General features: G+C 40.1%; 1 protein-coding gene across 8 annotated transcripts in view; it reads right to left on the bottom strand.

The window, feature by feature from the left end:
* DLGAP1 (DLG associated protein 1) overlaps positions 1-21274 on the bottom strand; it is a 435006-nt gene that overhangs the window by 18746 nt on the left and 394986 nt on the right. For all 8 annotated transcript variants that reach the window (XM_020794518.3, XM_078391586.1, XM_072998818.2 and 5 more), the window contains 3 exons: positions 9738-10111; positions 7517-7605; positions 2196-2617 (listed from right to left, as the gene is read on the bottom strand). In XM_020794518.3, the coding sequence (XP_020650177.1) occupies positions 2196-2617; positions 7517-7605; positions 9738-10111 (885 nt within the window). The remainder of the gene's footprint in view (positions 1-2195; positions 2618-7516; positions 7606-9737; positions 10112-21274) is intronic.

The following is a 21274-nucleotide window of genomic DNA, read 5'->3' as shown; positions in this document are numbered from 1 at the left end:
TCCCCACACATTAGACCCTGGGGTGGGCAACAAAACCATTTTTATACTCCTTAACCCCATTCCTCTGCATACAGAAGAATGATAGTTTAAAAGACCCTATGCTTCCAGGTTAAAATGTGTGCTTTGTTTTAAAGTAGATTTGTGTTTCTTTAATGGATGTGTGATTCACCTTTAAAATGAGACACATGTTCCACTTTATGCCTTATTTTAACCTGGAAATGTGGGGATTTTATTTTTCATTCCTTTGCTGATTTCTACTTTGGAAATAAGTGAGCTGCCACAGTTGGGTCCAGCAGGGCAGAATAAGCCCACCCTAGCCCTAATCACCACACAAAAAACTGGTTATTTCTTGTTATAGTGGTGCGTGTATAAGATAAATAAAATTAGTGCAACAGAAGATGGAACTTGTCCCAATGAGGAGTTGTGGCACCAGTGCTCCCATTGTCCAAAGAGCAACAGGTAAATTGTTGGAAACACAAGAAGCATCACAATCCAATACTGTGCTGTGAAAATAAAGAAAGTTCTCCAGGAAATAATGTGGTAATACCAGGAAGGTCACCTCAATTCCTGGGTAAGAAATGGCAACAATACATTCTTCATACAAAAACAATGTAATTGTCAAAGATTCATACTTAAGGGTTTCCATTACATGCTACTGGAATGTCTAAAATTGGGTACTCTGTGTGTTCTGGGGCTACAGCTGCCAGCAAAATCTTAAGATAACATTTGGGGAGGGCAGAAGGGCACAACAACCATGGTCCTGAACATCTGTGACAGAATCTCCTGAAAATGGACTACAACTCCTATCATCCTCAACCAAGAGAACCACACTGAATGGGAATGGTGGGACTTGGGAGTTAAACACATCTAGAATGCTGCAGACTGGAGAAAGCTGCATTAATTGGCTAAAAAAAGATACATCAGGTAGCTGTGGGATGGATCCGATCATTCCCAACGAATCTTGCAGGTTTGCCTTTCTATTCATTTCATGGTTCAATTCAAAGCGTAACTTTGAACCTACAGAGCCATTTCTCAATATCATCTGGAATGACCCATATGAAGGTGCCTGTGCTATTGGGAATCAGGCAGCTGGCAACTGGAAACAGAGTGCTTGTCATCGTGGTGCTCTAGCTACAGAGAGGCTGACCTCTCCAGGTCTTTGTTCCTGTCCCTTATGAGCTTTAGGTGCTAAAGGATGAGAAGCTCTTCTCTGCTCAGGTCTTTTAATTCAGTATGTTAGGTTTTTATCTGCTTGGCATTCTTAGTGTTTCCTAGTGGCTGCATTTGTCTTTGTGGTTTTGGTTTTTCATTGTTTATAGTGTTTGATTGTTCTTTCTGTTTTAATCATGTAAACCACTTTGTAAATAAATTTATGATTAAAAGGCAGGCTAGAAATACATTATTCTGACACACATATACATCCAGAATATTGGTATCTGTACTTTGTCATAAGGCAGCTAGCTTACAAGAAGACTTTAATCCTCAACCCTGTACTTCATGGTCTGGAATCACAATTCCAGTAGAATTAAAAAAAAACCCAATAGATATGGAGCCACCTTTGAAAATTGTTCAGAAACTTCAATTAGTTTAAAAAATAAACTGCTACCAGGCTATTTCCCTGGGACCATTGGGTGTGAATATAGCTCAACATTTTTAAAAGTACCTCACAGGCTTTCCTTCCATTCCAGAGCACAACTTCCCTTTTAAACCCTGCAATGCTTTGGAATCAGGCACTGGAAGGAATGCCTACCCCCAAAGTCAAAATCCTCAACTCTCTTTTTTATATGTCTCCCTATAAGAGGAGTGTATCCTTTCATGAAACTTCGTCTCCAGAATTATTTTTGACTGGCATCTGGCTGGCACCAAAATTCTTACTCTTTTGGTGCCAAGTGAATATTTATTTATTTTCCAAGGCTTTCAAGTGCATTTTAATATAGTAATTATTTTAATACATTGGTAACATTTATGTATATTTTACATTGTGTCTGTGAACTGCCCTGGCACTCTGTTATGTCAGTGTACAATCAAAACAACTATTCTTCATGAGTTGGAAATGCTGCAGTATAATCTGGACAAAACCTCAGAAGCCAAAAGGAATATTTGGGACTTTTGGCTTCCTAATATATAAATATTGATGAGGGGGTAAATATGTCAAAACACAGATCTCTACATGTCTCAATATTTGAATTACTTACTCTCTTCAGGTAGGTGATTTTCTCGTTCTTCTCTCTCCATTTGTTGGCACCAACCTTCCATGCGTTCTCTCTCGGCTTGAAGAAGCTTCAAGAACCAGTGTCCATCTCTTTGACACACTGATCTTTGAACAGCCTCAACAGGATCTTCAGTTATTGAATCAATCCAAGGATCCGGTGGAGGTAAAATTGAAGGATCAAAATCTGTATCAAAGTCATCATCCACTGCACATGCATGGTAATGGTTTCCTGAGCCTTGTATGCTTACAGTGGAAGTGCTGGCATCTCGCGAATATTGTCTTGACATTTGCCCAGGATATGAATGGTCTTCTTGAGGGTCCATGGACATTTCAAAGTTCTCATGGAAATCCATGTCTGCTTGAACTGCTGTTGTAACACTGTTCGACCGTGTAAACCTGCGGAAACTAAACAAGACAAAATGAATGTTTAGGCAATAAAGGTGTTCACAGGCAGACACAGTCAAGAGATACGTAGATTAGATTCTAGAACAGTAGTCCTTTTATACCCACACAGACTTGCTAAAATATCGGCAGTGTGAATCTGAAAAGGTTGCTATTGAATCTGGATCTTCTCAAATTTCACGTAAATCCAATTTTATTAAAGTTTGTGAACCAAAGGCTTTGGTGTACAGTTTATATTGTCACACAATTTAGAAGTAAATAATTTGCGTTCAAGTGGTCATAGTGATATTGCTTCTAGATCTTCCAAGTATAATTCAATAGCATTTCTTTAATAACAGCTTTTCAGAGGCATTTGAGGGATTGATACAAGAGAATGGGAAGAGGAGCAAAGAGTTAAAGATCCTCTGCTAGGATAACATTTAAAACAGGCCATGTATCAGAATCCTGACCCACTACTTCCTTTGTATATCTAAAGTCCAGCAAGTGCTATATGACAGTTGTGTATACACTCCCCCACTTATCAAAACACAGGCTGTTATATTTGTATGTATGTTATCTTACTTAGCACTCCCTCCCTCTTTACTGTGACTTGTCTGGTTCCAGACATGGGATAAACACAACATTCCTTGCATCCTGATTCTAGGTTATCCAGAGAAAGAAGTAGGTGTTATCAATTTCAGTGGAACTTGCTTCTGTAAAATGAAATGGAACTGAGAGCACCATATGAAGGTCTAATCAGCAGTTGCTAGAGTACATCATTAAAGAAAAGCTTTGTTTTTCTTTATTCAAATCAAGACCCCAAATGAGGAGACCAGTGCCAAGCAAAATGCTGATGGAGTCCTCACTTTTTTTCCAACAGGCAGCTCTTACATGGAACAGGGACAGGGAAGAGAAGTGGGTTATGTAAGCATAACATATTTATTTCTTTAATATATTTTAACTGTAAGGAACTCTTCCAGTTTGGTCTAAATGCAACCAAGAGACAATGCTGATAAGCGGTAAGGCTGATTAATTTTGATTAAACTGGTGAGCATAGGGCCAGAGGGTGTAATTACAGCAATCTCAAAAGAATGTTGGAAGTTTAACAAATGCTTCTCACATCACTTCCTTGATTTGTCTTGCCATTCTTTCCCGTTGTACAAGCCATAACACATAAACTTTGAATCAGCTGCTGAGGGTATGCCTATCACAGCATCTGTTTTTGACACAGAGATTAATAATCATGTTGGGGGGGGGGAATGACATAAATGAGAACCTGGGTGCTGAATTCTTAGCATACACACATGCTATAGAATTCAGCATTTTGGTTTTTCTTCAAGAACAGACTTCTAATTATGAAATATAAAGCCCTGGTCTTGCATGAAGATGACATAGTGACAGAGGCATTATATTTTAAAATTTAGGAATACACACTCCCACTCTGTTTTGAGGCTAAGCAAGCATCATAAGAGGCTCTATTCAATGTATACCAACAAATGACCCAGTTATATGTTTATTTAGACAACACTGTGGCACAACCTTGCTGGGTAGGCTGTCCTTGGCAATGGTCTGTGTAAACATGCATTTCTTCAAATGAAACATAGACCTACAGTGGAAATTAACATCACATCACCTTAGAGCTGAGTAATTCAAAGGGCTGTCTCCAAAAATAATGCGTAACAACCATAACGTTTAGCAAAAGTACTGTATCTTGCTAAGGTTAAATTATATTCCAAGAAAACAACAATCTTCTGATCACTTCCAGGACTGGCTAGCCTCTTGTTGCCATTATAAGGCTGAAGAAAAAGGAACAGACAATATTGACCAGAATCCTTGATCACGCTGAATAATGTAATACCAAATTTAAAACCCACAAACACCTGTTTTTCAAAACCAAGAGGGAATTTCATGAAATTTTTGGTTTTGCTTTTTTTTAGGGTTTGTTTATTCATTAACATATTTAATTTTGACTTATTTATTTTATTTGTTTAATTTTTTCCCCCAGGATTCATTCATTCGTTTATTTATTTATTTATTGACAATTTTGGTGGTTCTTTTATCCCCTGGAGGGAGAGAAAGTTGGCCTTTGGTTCAAAAAAAGCTGCCCACTCTTGTGGTCAAGACTCTGTACCAACAGCTGGTAAGCTTGGCCTGCAGAGTAGATGACCCACCAAGCTGAATGCAGCCCACCAACCAAGGACCATGACCTGACACGACCTACTCTGTTTCTGTAACCCTGAATCATCAGAACTAAAAGGAGGTTTATTAAGCCCTGCAGTGCCTGCTGGCCATGGCATGTCCCTGGTGGACTGCAGTCGGCTTGGCAGGCCATGAATTATAAAGTTTTGTTTTAAAGCCTCTGTAAACAGTTGATTCTCAGAGTTTTGGTCACTGATCACAGTTTCATAAATCTTTCATGAGTAGTTCTTAGGGTAAGGATCCTCATGGTTTCCCTGCCTGTTGTACTTTATAACCTCAGTACATTTGTGCTCATTCATGCCCTACAGGCACGAAGTGTAATAATTACAGCCTTTGAGAATTATGACAGTTGCCTGGTCTAAGGTGCACAAAAACCATGAAACCATAGACTGGCTAAACCAGTACAGAACACAATACAGTGTCTGTTCTGAAGAGAAACAGCAGGTTTATTTCCATGTATTTATCTCCGTGCCTCTGCTTTTGTACCCCTTCTGAGAAGCTTGTTTACATTTTGAGTCAAAGGAGATTATCCTTTTGTACAACAGGTGCTGAGCAACTTACAGATGGTTCTGATCGTATTAATTACAGACTGTTTACCTTGTTGCCTTGAAATTGTAATTACATACAAATTTATTTGAACTGCCCATGCTTACAGGTGAACAAATAAATTTAGGTAGATGGTAACCTAATTCTGATTTAGTGCTCCTATGTCACCATTTATCGATGAGAAGGGAATAAATTGCAGCTGGAACCATAAGCATACTTACTGGTAAATCCATCAGAATCAATGACTCTCATGAAGACTTATGAAAATTTTGATTAGACTGTGTGGCTGGAACGTTAAGCATACACTTTGGTACGTAATTACCTAAGAAAATGATAGGACTTACAAGTAAATAATAAAATTTGAACCAAAATCCTTGAACCAACAAAAGCCTCTGTTAATGGAATGAGTACAGATACACTTTTCAGTAATTCTTCTTCTCTCATGCCAGCTTCTCATCTATTCCAAAGAGTCCCCCTAAACCTATGGAGCACAGGCGGCTTCAGGAAGAGGGAGAACTACGGAAAATCACCTCCTTTGTTCCACTGATGGAGCCTCTGCTGGATTAAGAGCAGTCTGTCAATGAAATGATATTAACTGGATACAGGGCAAAGCCTTTAGGATTGGGGTGCCTGCTGCGATTAAGCACAAACAGGTGGAAATATGATACACTGCAAGTAAAGCCACTGGGAATTCAAGCTGTTTTAATACCCATGAGAGGTGGGAAAACAGTGTATAAAACGAGTATGAATTATGTCAATGCAAAAGCACTGAATAATAAACATGCTCAGCTGATTCCACCAAAATATAATAACTTCTTCTCATGTATATTTTCATATTGTAGACTTTTAACAACCAAGTCTTTATATGTGGTGGTAAAACAGTCTTATATTTTTCCATATTTTTAATGCCATAGGATCTCTTAATTTTCCAAATGTATGGCAACCACAAATACAGCAACTTGATACTAAGGTCTTTGAGTTCAATATAAATTATTTGTGATATGTATAATTCTTGAGCTGATGTAAACTATCAGTTAGCTGATAATAACTGGTCCATTTGTGCATAATGACAAGCTGTTAGATTGGTGATATGTCTTTATTGAAGCACTAGGGATTTCTAACAGGTTTACTTTATTAAATATGTATCCGAAACCGGCCTTGTGTTTGTTTGTGGAAAGTAGAAAAATGTGCTTCATGTACCAGTCGGTTTCTTTAAGAGACACTGATTTTGGTTCACTGGGCTGTGTGGGATACACCTAAATGCAACACTAAGATAAAACTTTCGTACATTCCAGGAGCTCATTTTAATTCAACTGCAGTACTGTCTGAGTCAGTAGTTTCTTTCTGGAAGCAACTGATAGGTTACAGATGTACCTCTTTGCTAGATTACAGGACTTAGTTAATTAGTTATATGCTGCTAAATCAGAATTGATTTATAGTGACCCTGATATGGCTTTCAAAGTAAGTGACATAGTTAAGGAGTGTTTTGATTGGTTCTACTCCCCCAGTGAGTTTCAATAGCCAAGGGGGGATTTGAACCTTGTTCTCCAGAGTGCTTGTCCATCACTCTGTCCACTACAACACACTAGGAATCCAGGGAATGTCCACCAGAAATCAAAAGGCAGGTATCACCCTTTTATGGAAACATAGCTGATTTACATAGTCCTTTTCAGACATTTCCTTCATGTATTGGACCAAAACATAAGGGAAGACTGGAATCAGCACAGTAGCCAGTTGATGTGGCTGATGTCACTGAGTAGGTCCCTCCAACTCTTTCTTTCTTTCTTTCTTTCTTTCTTTCTTTCTTTCTTTCTTTCTTTCTTTCTTTCTTTCTTTCTTTCTTTCTTTCTTTCTTTCTTTCTTTCTTTCTTTCTTTCTTTCTTTCTTTCTTTTGATCTTTTGGGACTAACTGCTCGGAATTCTGTAGATACAGTTTAGACAGTTGCAGGGCAGGGCTTTTTGTATAGATTTCAAAACCACCCACCCCACTTTTGCACACCACCTAGTGGATGAGGGTAACATCTGCAGAAGGCATATGATTTTGTGTGTGGAGAGCACACAGGTAGGATGCAGATTCTTTCAACATCAGTATTCCATTGTGCCCACTACCATCAATACAGTTGCAAACCACTGATAACAGGCAGCAAATTTTAGGGTATCAAATTAATATTTGCTTACCACTTCTCCTCCTCTACTTGAACACCTATGGATTGGAACTTACTGGTTGGTCTGGTTTCACTTGAGCTAGAGGATTCCTCTCCATCCACCTAACAGGGTAACCAAAGAAAAATAGAATTAACAGCATTGCATTATTGAAGGGGTTTACTGTATCTTAAAACTTCTTTGAAATGTTTCATTACAGTTCTTAAAGATTTTAAGATTACTACATCAGATTTTTGCAAAGTTGGGGCTAACCTTCCTTGCAACTCTCCTATAGTATCTTCAGAGGACTGATTTATTGGCTTCATGCATTCTCTTTGGATCAAAGTTCTGACTGGGCAGCACTCAAAGCAGGCTCTACATTAAAAATGAATGCTTTTTACAACAGTGGGCTGACGCCTATTGAGTTCACTGAAACTAAGTATGCTATTTATGCCTCCATAATTAGTGCACAACAGTTATAGTTTGGAATATGGACTGGAGTCAACAGAATTGTTTGGTAGCTGGTGTGGGGGATAACATAACTAGAAACCCAATCTCTCATACCAGTTGCGGGAGCCTGAGTAACTCTTAACTCTGAAAATGCCATCAGAAAACCTGCTATGGAGAAAATTCGCTTCACGACGATCAGTTCCCTGCTTCGGGAACCAATTCTTCGCATTATGACGATCTAAAAACAGCTGATCGTCAGGTTTCAAAATGGCCACCCACTGTGCAAAATGGCTCCCCTCTGTGTTAAGGACGGATTCCTCGCTATACAGGCACCAGAAAATGGCCGCCCTATGGAGGATCTTCGCTGCACGATGAGGCATTTCGCCCATTGGAACGCATCCAACGGTTTTCAATGGGTTTTTAAATTTTGCTTGATGATGATTTCGCTTAACAGCGATTTTAACGGAATGCATTATCGTCGTCAAGCAAGGCACCACTGTAGTTAGCAACTGTAGCTCTAGTGGGAAAAGGAGATGTATACTTTAGTTATACTCCTAGAGAGCATGGGGATGGATGAGCCTCGGGACCCTAGTTTTATGGTTTCCCCTCAGAGGTTTGATTACGTTTTATTTGGTGAAGGCTTTTTTTCTCCTCCTTTCCTACCTGGTACAATGAAAATCTGATCAAAATCTTGGTCTAGTACTAGTTCCACGCTAGCTTCTGTGCCTAAAGGAAGCTCTCAGGTACCAGTGGGATAGTATCTTTTCTGCACAGTAAGGTAGACTTACACTGAGCCTCAACACCTTTCCAGCTTTGCCTTTTCTCTTAGTGAGCCACATTTAGGTGTCTGTAGGTGTGGATCTGTCATGTAAAACTCCCAGAATGGAGAATTATGGGATTTGTAGTCCAAAATATTTGACTATCCCATGCCAAATTATTTCCTACAAACTCCACTGAGGCCTGCTCTGAAATTAGAACAGCTCATGGCAGCAGATCCACCTATTCTGTGGGCAGTGCCATCTTATAATTATTCCCTATATTTGCTGCTTTTCCTTATCCTAATTCCTTTCCTTTTGTGAGGTACCTTTTGGATTGTAAGCCTGAGAACCATGGCTTCTGTAAAATTTGGGTGATTTAAAAAAAAACAGAACTATACTGTTCAGTGAAGGATTTCCTTGCGTGAAAGTAAGACCCAGGTGGAAACTTTACCGCACAATAAATATTGCCCTTCTCAGAGATAATGTTAGTTCCCATACACTTGAGCCAAACTAAAGTTTAATTTATTTTAAACAAGGGTGAATCAGACAGATCTTATCCTTGTGCCCTCTCTGCTGATTTAACAGCTAAATAGAACAATGCTGTTGCATTCAAGTGCGTAACAGTTGTTATGTGATGCATGAATAAGCAGTGACAATTCAGCTAAACTAGCTGAAAACATTTCTCTGGTGATGGTGCAGTGTAAATCATTGCTTTACACATTCTCTTTCAGTGATTTCATTCATGCTTTCCTGACTCCTGCTGGGTTATGAATCAAAGGTTTAGGCTTCTATGGGCCAATTCAAAGAAGCAGCATATATTAAACAGTCAGAAATCCTGCTAAATCCTCACATCAGATATGTTCAAAATTAATTAATGAATCTTGAAGGCTTTACATGGAAATCTACTTGCCTTTCTAAACTAAAAGTCGAATTGGGGAGTAATCAAAGCCAAGGGATTACTGGCTGCACTGTTCTAGAGATGTTAAAAAGCAGCAACAACTCAGTTCCCGATGATATTCAGCTTGATTTTCCCTGCAGTTTAACTATACCTGTATTCCAATGGACAGGCATCGATTTTTCTTGAAATGATCTCTCTTTCTGTCATCTGCAGTGACGGTGGCGATGGTGGTAGTGGTTGTGACTGTAGTGGTGTTGTTGCCCATATGTTGGCTGGCGGGGCCATGGATCTGGGCGTTAGCTGCCTCAATAGCAGCTGTCAGCGCCTTCATGCTGTCCAAGCTTTCTGTGGAGTTGCTAAGTCCTGACTGGCTGATGATATCTCCCCTTTGTCCATGTCCATCCATGTAGGCATCTTGAGCAGATTCTGTGCTACTCTGTGCCGTGATGGAGATAAAAGGTTTCGTAGTAGTTCTCGGTGGGACGGGAGGTGGTGTCTTCTTATATGTGGTAATGCAAGAGGAAACTATTGGGAAATAAATGAACAAATATATATTTAGATGTAGGTGAAAAAGGGTGAGTTATCAGTATATCTCTTCTTTCTTAAAAATCCTCAATATGGACTTTGGAACAACCCAGCTGAAGCTAAAAGTTAAAAATATGGTACCATGAAAACAGTAGGAGTTTTGCTGTTGAGCTGAGAAGAGACAAGATGACACTCCTAGAGGTTTTATTCATTTCCTCCGTGCAGATGTGTTTAAGATAACATACACGGGAAAACCAATGTCTACAGTTAGGAGATGCCTTTACAGGGACCCCAGTCCCAAAATCATAAGAATGTGCACACTTTTGGATAGAGATTGGTATTATTTCCTTAAGTGGCTAATTGTTTTTCTATCCTATTGAACTGAAAATAGGAAAGAGAAAAATAATATTTTATTAAATAATATTTACATTTGATAGTAGGGCTAGATCAAGCATAGTGCTAGCCACATGTGGCTCTCCTGAGCTATTTTTTGCAACCTCTGGCAAAAAGTCCCCCCCCCCCGCAAAACAAGATGAAATAGTATTCCAGGAAGCCCCAAAAGCAGGGAGCTATCTTTCCAGTTGGTTGCAGGGCTTAACTGCACTACTGAACATCAAAAACTACTCCTTTTCAAACCCACAAATTGACTTCCACTGCAGGTCTCTCTATATCATCTTTTGTCTTTCTTTTGTACTTTTAGCAGTTCATGCAGCTGGAGCAGAAACCTGCCTCCTGGATGAGGACATGTTGCTCATCCTTGCTTTAACAGGACAGAGTAGTTGGGGTACGGCTGTCACAGATACCAGACTCAAGTGACTTCAGTTCCAGGATGTACTTCCTATAACTGCCTACTTTCTACACCACTATCAGCTGTTTTCCAAGGTACAGTATATATGTTTGTATTCACCCCTTAAGCCTACAAGAGAGAATTTCACCTGACAGGAACATCATGGCTATGCTTTATTAGAGCTTAGAGACAAAATTTAGAAACCGTTCAGACGAAAGACAAACTCCAGGAAATACAAAAACTGAAACATAAAATTTAGTCATCAGAGACGATGTTTGGTTTATTCACTGTCCAATATAGTAGTACTGTACCTTCTACTGGTAACAATAATCATAAAGCACAAGACAGTTTATAAGATTGTTTTAATCGGTAGACATCTGTGCTATCCACATAAAATGTAGCTAAATCACAGCTGTTTTTCCACATGTTCATTCTGAGCAGGTTTGCTGAAACAGAATTGATTGTTGGATTAGTATTACTAACCCACTTGCAGATCTTTTCTACTTCATATCAAGAGTAATCTATATTTAGCTATAAAATGAAAGACTAAAGTTGCCATTCTACGAACACTTACTTGGAACTAAGTCCCACTGGACTTAATGAAATATACTTTCTGGACATTCCTTAGGACAGGGGTGTGACGTTTCCCCATGTGACCCCTGCTTGTTTCACTAAACAAAGAGCTCATGCTACGTATTCCACCAGCTGACACCAATTGTGACGTACCCCTCACATGTCCGCAGGTTGTTTCACTAGCCTGAGGCCCATGACATGTTCTCTCCTTTTTGCTGCCACCAATTGACCTCTGTCAACACTCTTTAATTAGAAAGATTGATGTCCAAGCTGAGTATAAAGTTGAACAACACAAGTTTATTGATTACATGTTCACTTAAACAGGTTCTTCACAGACTTTAATGTATTCATTAGATTGGTAATACTTGTTTCACTCTTAACTCTGATAGCTCTCTATAGGTTCCACACTCTTAACTACTAACTTCTGCTTCAGACTCTCTTCTGTGACTCTCACTGACTGAACTTCCTAGACTCTGACTCACCCCTCCCTTCTAGTTTCTCTGGATCCACCTCCCAACAGCTCCCATTGGTACATGCAAATAACCTACTACATGAGCCAAAGCAGGGTGATTGCCACAAGGGGTCTCCTCTCACATGGAGGGCCACATAATATAATTGCAATAAGCTGCCCAGAGACCTTCGGGTAGTGTGTGTGGCATATGAATGAATGAATGAATGAATGAATGAATGAATGAATGAATGAATGAATGAATATTTTTAAGGGCTGAAGGAATACACATACACACTCCTGCTCACCCGCCTGCACTCCTGCCCATCCGCACGCACACCCTTCTGCACAAATGCACACCTGCCCCCCACCTGCCCAGATGGGGCATATAAAAAGGCTAGGCGGGCCAGATGTGGCCCGTAGACCATACTTTGGAGACCCCCATGCCTTAGGATTATACTGCATGAATTATGACACATGGGTACTCTCACCTGAACCAATGACTGAAAGCAAAAAGCACGGTCTGGAAGAGGTTTGTAAGACTATGTCAGTAAGCAGCAGACGTTATCTTGCATTACCGTATTTGGAGGATATGATCCAAGGACCACTCAAAAAACCAGCATTCCACCTTTTCTCACACTTATGGGTTGCAATTATAATTTCACTTTAATATTGGTAGATGACACTAAAGGGCTCAATAATGCAGTGAGACAGCTAAAACACTTTGAAGTAAAGAACACATACAGATCAGATTTCCTCACCTTTCTATTCTTTCAGGATAACCAGAACTCTTTTCAGAATCATCTTCACTATTATCCTTCCACCCCGCTTCTCAGCATCCACCATATTTTTATCACAATACCTCAGCTCGTAAAATACTCAGAATTATGCAAGACACTGAAATTTAAACAGCCAGCATGCACCCTCCCATCAATGACAAACCTTTCTATAAGGAAGCACTGAATTCAACTGTTCACACTATTTTGCTTCCTGGTTTAGAAATTTATTATGACAAGCAGTAACAGAGAAAGTTCAGAAAACATTTTTATATAAAAAAGGATGCTTGTTCTGAGAGTCTTAAAACTATCAGCTATGGGTTAGGTTTCTTAAAGAACCCAATATTCAATCAATGTTACATTCTAAAATGTTAAGGCAGGCATAAAAACAAGATGGCCTGAAACACATTAATACAAAAGCCCTCCTAGAGTCACATTTGGACAGACTGACTGTACCAACTTGAAGCAAGCAAAGTAGAACTTCTATGTGTGGCGGGAGTGAGAGCGGGAGGGGAGCCTCAGCCTTTTCCTTACTGGAAATGATGTAAGCTTCTTGCCACTCCTTTGCAGAAATGACAGTAAAACAATGCTAGAAAACCACAACCCCCAGCACATGCTTCTAAATGTCAGCACTGACCAGAGGCCTTCAGGAATTAAAACCATGGTGAGAAAGTGGACTGCTGTTGTTTTACTGCCAAAGACTACAAATTGCCTAGCAACTTGGGACATGGCAACAGATTGGTTCTTAAACAAGTATTACATTTCGTGTTAACTGCAATGCTTTGGAAAGACTTTTACTAAAAAGAAGAAGAAAATACTGAGATCTGAAAGCTTGACACTGGTGGGGCCAACAGAGGCTGCCAAATCTACAAGGTGATGCCTTCAGTATGTACAGAATGGGAATTTCTGTTGTTCTGTCCTGGCAATGGTAGGAGAAACAAATCCGAGCCAGATCGTTTTAGCTGGAAACAGGTATCCCTCAAGGTGAAAGATGAGCTCCAGTATAGACTTCTGAAGAGAGGTCTGGACTGGATCTCCCAGCTTGGCATATGCTTTCCTCCTGAGTAACCTCAAGCACGCCTTAGAAGCAAATAAGTTGGGAACAAGAGGAATCAACTTCAGCTACTGAATTAAAGAGATTAGGAGTGTTCAGACAAACATTTTTCACATGTTAAGAGGGGAAGGGCAGAAAGAAAGAGAAAGGGAGATGGAGGGAGAGACCAAGTTCTCATGAAAGAGGAGAACTTCATTGGCTCAAGATCGCTTCCCTCTCTCAACAGGGAAGCACTCTATGTACTGTATGTATAATGATAGGCTCTCAGAATTGCTTCTCATGTTCTCAGAATGCACAATGGGTACATGCATTGTTTACACTGAATACACATAATTCTAAGGTAATGGTTCCAAACCTTGGGTGCCCAAAAGTTCTTGGACTACAACTCCCAGAAGTCCTGGCCAACACAGCTAGTAGTGAAGGTTTCCGGGAGTTTCAGTCTGAGAACATCTACCGATCCAAGTTTGGGAACCACTGCCCTAAGGCCCCCTCACATATGGTCTGACTGCATCAGAATTTCAAATGGACATCCCTATGAAGACTGCTAATTCTTGAGCTGCAAGGAGTAACACAGGAGTAACAACAGCTCATATTAAAAATAGTGAGTTGAAAGGGAAAGAGGCACGGTTGGATCTACTGAGCAGTGTCGTGGCTGGAGCATTAACCTTACACTGAGGAGATCTGGATTTGAATCCTCATGCAGAAGGGAGTTGAATAATATTGAAAACATTGCTATCCCTCTGCCTTAACTACTCAGAAGTTGTTGTTAACACTGTACTATTATTATTTATTACATTTATGCTCCATATTTCCACTTAAAAATAGTGTTCAAGGTGACTTACAAACTTTGTAAAAGAATACAAACAGTTCTACCCAGTATAAGGCAGATTCTTATGTCCAAATATATGACATCAAGTATTCTTTGCTACAAGCACATACTACTGTAAGCTTATGGTTAAGTCGAGTCCTTGAAATGTGTCTAACTTAAAGACTTCTGCTAAGGAAACCTCCCCACAAACTTATGTTCCTATGCTCAAAAATAAGAAGCAATTTTGTGTACACAGGCAGAGAAATCATTAACTTCTTCATGTACTACATTTGAGAATGGCTTGAGCTGTATTAACAAAGATATACAGTAGTGCCTTGACTTACAAACTTAATTGGTTCCAGAACTCCAGTCGTAACTCGAAATGGTTGTAAGTCGAAGCACCATTTCCCATTGAAATGTACTGAAATACAGTGGACCCTTGACTTACAGACGGCTTGACTTACAGACTTTTTGAGTTGCAGACTTCTCTGGCCGCAAAATTTAGATTTGACTTGCAGACTGAGATTTGACATACAGACCAGAAAAAAACCAAAACGGAACAAAAAAAGGCCTGTTACGGGATTAATTGGTTTTCAATGCACTGTAGCTCAATGGAGACTTGACCTACAGACTTTTTGACCTGCAGCCACCGTTCCAATACGGATTAATTCTGTAAGTCAAGGGTCCACTGTACTGCCTGGACTGTATTTTCCCTGCCTTCCCTGAACCTTTCTTGACCTAAGAAAAAAAGAAACAAAATATCCCCCTCTAGTGGTCGAAGGCGGAATAGCAGCTTCCCATTAATTTCTATGGACGGAAAAGAGCAGATACGGATCAAATGGTTTTCAATGCATTCCTATGGGAAATGCAGATTTGACTTGAGAACTTTTTGACTTGAGAACCGCCTTCCAATACGGATTAAGTTCTCAAGTCAAGACCCCACTGTACAATTAATCCGTTCCAGCCAAAGGAAAAAAATCACAAAAAAATACATAAATCACTGCAAAATCCATCGCAAACGCGATTAATCCGTTCCGGCCGGGGGGGGGGGGGGAGAAAAGAAAGCAAAGCGTGCAAGACACATTAGAAATGCAAAAAAAAAAAAAAAAAGCAAAGCAGAAAGCAAGCGAAGCATGCAAGACCAACTGGAAATGTGGAAAAAAAGAAAAGCAGAAAGCAAGCAAAATGTGTAAGACCCATCGGAAATGCAAAAAAAGCAAAGCAAAAAGCAAGCGAAGAATGCAAGACCCATCAGAAATGAAAAAAAAAAAAACAACCATAGCAAGCAAACCCTCCAAGACCCATCGGAAATGGGAAAAACTCCCCAAAAGCAAGGAAACCCCCCAAGACCCATCAGAAATGGAAAAAACCCTCAAAAAGCAAACCCCCCTAAGACCCATCAGAAATGGTCAAAAAATACCAAAACCCAAGCAAACCCCCAATTCCTATCACAGCATAGAAACATAACCCCCCCAGCCCAAAACCATGCTACAAAACCCACCCAGAACAGTTTTTAAAAAGTAGAAAGCAGCACCTTACCTTACCAGGCGGTCCAAAGCCTCCTCCAATGACACTCACTCTAACCGTTGGGGCGAAAGAGCTACAAAGAAGCAGCCTCTTCACCTACCAACAGTTAGCAATTTAAATTCCCCACCTTTCCCCCCTTCTTTTTCTGTTTATAACTGGAAGCTCTGGCCACAAGTTGAAGCAATATTTTGCGGCCGGAGCTGGTCTTAACTCGAAATGGTTGTAAGTCAGGATGTTCATAAGTCGAGGCACCACTGTAATGTACACATTCATTTTGTCTTTCATATGACTTTGTGAGGAATCATTTTCCCATGTATGTTACCTGATGGGAGGAAATTTATGCCAATGAAAAAAGGAAGTTCCTTCTAGCAGCTAATTTTTCCAAAGTGCTTAGTCATAGGGCAGGAATTTAGGCCAAGGAGTGTCAACCATCAAGTAGAGAAGGAAATAGAAAAATAAAATATTTTTAAACTTGCTTAATACCACAAATGAATACTGGAAGTTTTATATTAAGTATCCTTCAGAATGTTATACATCACCTAAGAAATAAGGAAAAGGAGTGACTTGTAACTAGATTTTATAGCTAGCTCCTTTGGAAAACTACTGGGGAAAAGAAAAAGATAAATAGAACTGACACAAGCATATTCTGTTGGAGTTTTTAGGATCTTGCATGCTGCCCCTTTTAGAATCTTGTATGTTGCCTCTAGTAGGTGTGGCTGGGAGGGCCTTTTTCTGGGCTGGGCTGACTGTCAGTCTATCCAGCACTAACCAATCATTCCCTCCCACAACTGAATTCAAAGAGAATTCCGCTTCTCTGCTGAGTATTCCTTTCTCTCTCCTTAATCTGTTGGAAGCAGTCTGTTTGTTTTGTTTGTTATCTGTTCACAACTGTATTTAATCGAACATGTTTATTCTTTCTCTTACAAATGTCTCAGTAAACTACTGAGACCTTAAGTGCCAGTTAATGAGAACGGGATCAACTATCTGGGATCTTGAAGCTATTCTCCTCTGTAAATCTCATTACTTCTACTCCATAACAAAAAGACTATTGCAAGAAATTCAGAATTTTGCAACATATTAATACTACAGCCAGGAAACAATCAGGAAGAAGGCATACATATATTTTCTCGTCCAGCATTCTCAAATCTCTAAAGAAAATGATACCTGTAGCTAAGCTGCATTTCTTGGGGGAGGGAACGAGGTTAAGGGCCTACACTGTAGGCCTTAGTAAAAGTTTGAGTTAACAGATCTTAATAAAATGGAAAGGGGTTAGGAATTAACGGTAAAACACACTGGCAGAAATCCTGTTTGTATAAGTTCCACAGTATGAGGTGGATGGTATCATCAGGTGGGACAACTTTTTTTGGAAATTAAACATTTCCTCCTCCCATCCTGAGGCCTCCATGGATCCCAAGTAATGCCTTTAATCACTGGCAACTCATGGAGGCCTCAGGATGGGATACTTGTCATGAACATGAGAGAGTATGAAAATGCCACAGCTGTACAAGCCATAGAAACATAATCCATACAGCTTACTATGTTATATCTGCCTCCTCCTGACCCCTTATGCCAGAGGAGGTCAGAGAAGCATTTTAAGCTAACAAGAACCTTGGAAGATAAAATACCCTGTGAAACAGCATCTTGCTCAAGGCCGTCAAATTAACTTTTTAGCTGAACGGAATGCACCTCTCTGATAACTATACCACATTGCTTCTCTGAACTAGTTTGCAATGGAAAACTTCAGCAATCTCCCACACTTCTATAAAAGGAACACAGAGAATTTTTGCTTGGAAACCAACCTACAATTGATATTTATATGCTGAGATCCAGTTTGGACTGGGATGTATGGTGTTGGTTCAAGACACCACTGAGTGGCACTCTCTTGGCTTGATTTATCTCACAGCATCACTGTGAGGATAAATTGGGCATGAAAACAGTCAGGTACACTGCTTTGAAATCACCAGATGAGTCATGGAATACAGTTGCAATACATAATTTCAGCCAGTATTGTACTCAGCTTCTGCTGAGTGGACGGTCCCACCTGCATAGTAACAGAACACTGTTTTAGAAGAACCAGCATGCTGCGCTGGCTCAAATCACAGCATGGTTCCTGATCTTGCCTTGCTTCTTAATTAGATTTGTTCTCTGCTTGGAATGATAGAACAAGATTTCGAATTGTGGGACTGATCCCAAGGGACATTACAGTCCAAGACAGTTGCCACGCAGGAAAGGAAGCCCAAGGATGCGCATGACTCAGCTGGAATTAGTTCTAATCCCAGCTGGTTTCATATTCCTGATTCCCCCTCTTTCGTTCTCACCTAGAGCTGTGTTTTGGAAAGCTGTCCACAAAATATCTACTCATTGAATGGACAGTTGATGTTAGGACAGTTGAGGAATGAAAATAAAATTAGTTTAACAGGGAAGAAGATCCCCATACAAACACTGTGAAGAACTCTTATGTCAGGAACTTGTATTCAGTTAATATTTCTGTGCGTGTGATATCACTACTTTGTTTCTCCTTCCAGTTGGGATGCACTGGAACTTTTAACAAGTATTGAGTTGTTGCCAAATGTTATCTATGAATGGCCAGAATAGAAAATGAGACTTTCCTAAAGCAGGCGCAAACAATGTTAAATCTAATTTTTAACTCTTTCTAGTAAGTGAGAACTACTACAATCTTTCTTCCAACGGAATATAAAAGAGAGGGAAAATCCATAAGAATATTTGATTGCTTATGTTTCAGCTCAGAATTATTACTAAAATGAGAAATTCTAACAAGGTAGTTGAAAGGGCTTGGCCTTCTGTGAGTAAGCTGCTAAATATCTAATGATTATAAACAAACAGGCCAGCCAGCTATTGTTCTGAGCAGAAATAAAAGCGGCCTTGACCTGGAAAGGATAACATCCCTGTTAAAGTGCTGAAGTGCTGTAAAGAGACCACCACCACCGAACTGTATGAAGTCTTTCATCTTTGCTGGAGCGAAGGTGGAGTACCACAGGACATGAAGGATGCAAACATCACCACACTGTACAAGAACAAAGAAGAAAGGGGCAACTGCAATAACTACCATGACATCTCTCTTCTCAGTGTTGTAGGGAAGCTGATTGCCTGTATTGTGCTGAAGAGGCTCCAGGTGCTTACAGACAGAGTCTATCCAAAATTGCAGTGTGGATTTCAAACTAATAGATTCACCACTGACATGGTATTCTCCCTCAGACAGTTGCAGGAGAAATTCAGGGAACAACAACAGCCACTCTTTGTGGCCTTAATAGATCTCACAAAAGCCTTTGATTTGGTAAGCAGGGATGACCTTTTTAAACTATTTCCCAAGATTGGATGTCAACCATGACAACTTAACATCATAAGGTCCTTAACATCATGGGGAATGAAGGGCACTGAAGTTTTTGATGGCTCAACATCACATTCCTTTGACATCCGAAGCGGAGTGAAACAGGGCGGTGTCCTCGCACCAACCCTTTTTGGGATTTTTTTTGTGTCATGCTGAAGCAGGCCTTTGGAACTGCAACAGAAGATGTCTATCTCCAGACTAGATCAGATGGAAAGTTCTTTAATCTCTCTAGATTGAGAGCGAAGACCAAAGTCCAGCTGAAATGCATGCAGGACTTCCTCTTTGCCGATGATGAAACCATTGTTGCCCACCCTGCTGAAGACCTGCAACAACTCATGAATCGTTTTAGCAAGGCTGTACTGCAGTGAGTCCTGGACCCTTTGTGCATGGCAAGAGAGGAAGCTGAACACCTTCCATATGCGTTGCCTCCAACACAGTTTTGGTTTCACCTGGCAAGACAAAGTTCCAAACAGAGTAGTCCTAGAACGAGATGGAATTTTTAGCATGTATACATTACTGAAACAGTGACATCTACGTTGGCTTGGGCATGTTGTGGGAATGGCTGATGGTTGGGTTCTAAAAGATCTCCTGTATGGAGAATTAGTGCAGGGACACTGCCCCAGAGGGAGACCACAGCTGTGATACAAGGACAACTGCAAGCGGGATCTGAAGGCCTTAGGAATGGACCTCAACAGATGGGAAACCCTGACATCTGAACGTTCAGTCTGGAGGCAGGCGTTGTATCACGGCCTCTCCCAGTTTGAAGAAACCTTTGTCCAGCAGGCCAAGGCAAAGAGGCAGTCACAAAAGCAGCAAAATCAGGAAGCTGGACAGGGGACAGATTGTATTTGTCTTCAGCGTGGAAGGGATTGTCACTCTCGAATTGGCCCTCTGAGCCACACTAGACACTGTTCCAAGTCCTCCATAAAGAGCACGTTACCACAGTCTCTCGAGACTGAAAGATGCCTATCTAAACTGTTTAATGCCACGATGTTTCAAAACACTACTGTGTGAGTGGTTGCTGTAACTCTTTGACATACATCCAAGCTTTAATTATTGCTGCCTTTTTACACTCTACTCCCCTTTAAAGTTTCTTAGCTGACAATGCTTACTTCTCCCACTATCTGTGTGTGCCAAATGCAAAAATACGCAATACCATTATAGACCACTAAAAATCATCATACAATACACGAGCTTTTGTGGATTAAAACATCACTTCATCAGGTTTGATGTATGATGATTATTTTGCAGTCTATAAAGGTATTGCCTATTTTTGCATTTGGATTTTATTTTGTTTAGACCACATGGCTACCCTTTACTTCACTGATCAATAAAAGTTTGCTTCATAATAACTTTGTTAGTCTTTAATTTTCCAAAGTTTATAAATAAGTAACTGTGTCAGGCTGTATTGGCATATTTACAAACTTAATCCATTTTGGAATGGTGTTCGTACATCAAAACGTTCATATGTTTATTTATTTTTATTTATTTTATATATATCCCGCCTATCTGGTCGGGTCAGGACCACTCTAGTTGAAGCAAAATTCCCCATAGGAGTGCATTGAAAACCATTTAATCCATTCTGGCTAGTTTTGGTTCTTATGCAGAGGCACCATTCAAAAGTAGAGGCATTAGTTCCCATAGGAACTAATGCAAAGCCGGTTAATCCGTACTCTACCACTAGGGAGATTTTTTTTCTTTTCTCTTCTTTTGACCTAAGATGAACTTAGCTCAAAAAAAGGGCAGGGAAGGAGGGGGGAGGGAACACCTTCTAAACATAACCCAAGCAGCTTTTAAACAAAACCAAGCAGCTTTTAGCTTAAAAAAGGGCAGGAGAACAC

The sequence above is a fragment of the Pogona vitticeps genome, chromosome 4 (genome assembly GCF_051106095.1).
Source record: "Pogona vitticeps strain Pit_001003342236 chromosome 4, PviZW2.1, whole genome shotgun sequence".
Classification (NCBI taxonomy): Eukaryota; Metazoa; Chordata; class Lepidosauria; order Squamata; family Agamidae; genus Pogona; species Pogona vitticeps.
Note: the sequence above shows the minus strand (reverse complement) of the source record. Positions and strands in the feature narration are given on the sequence as shown.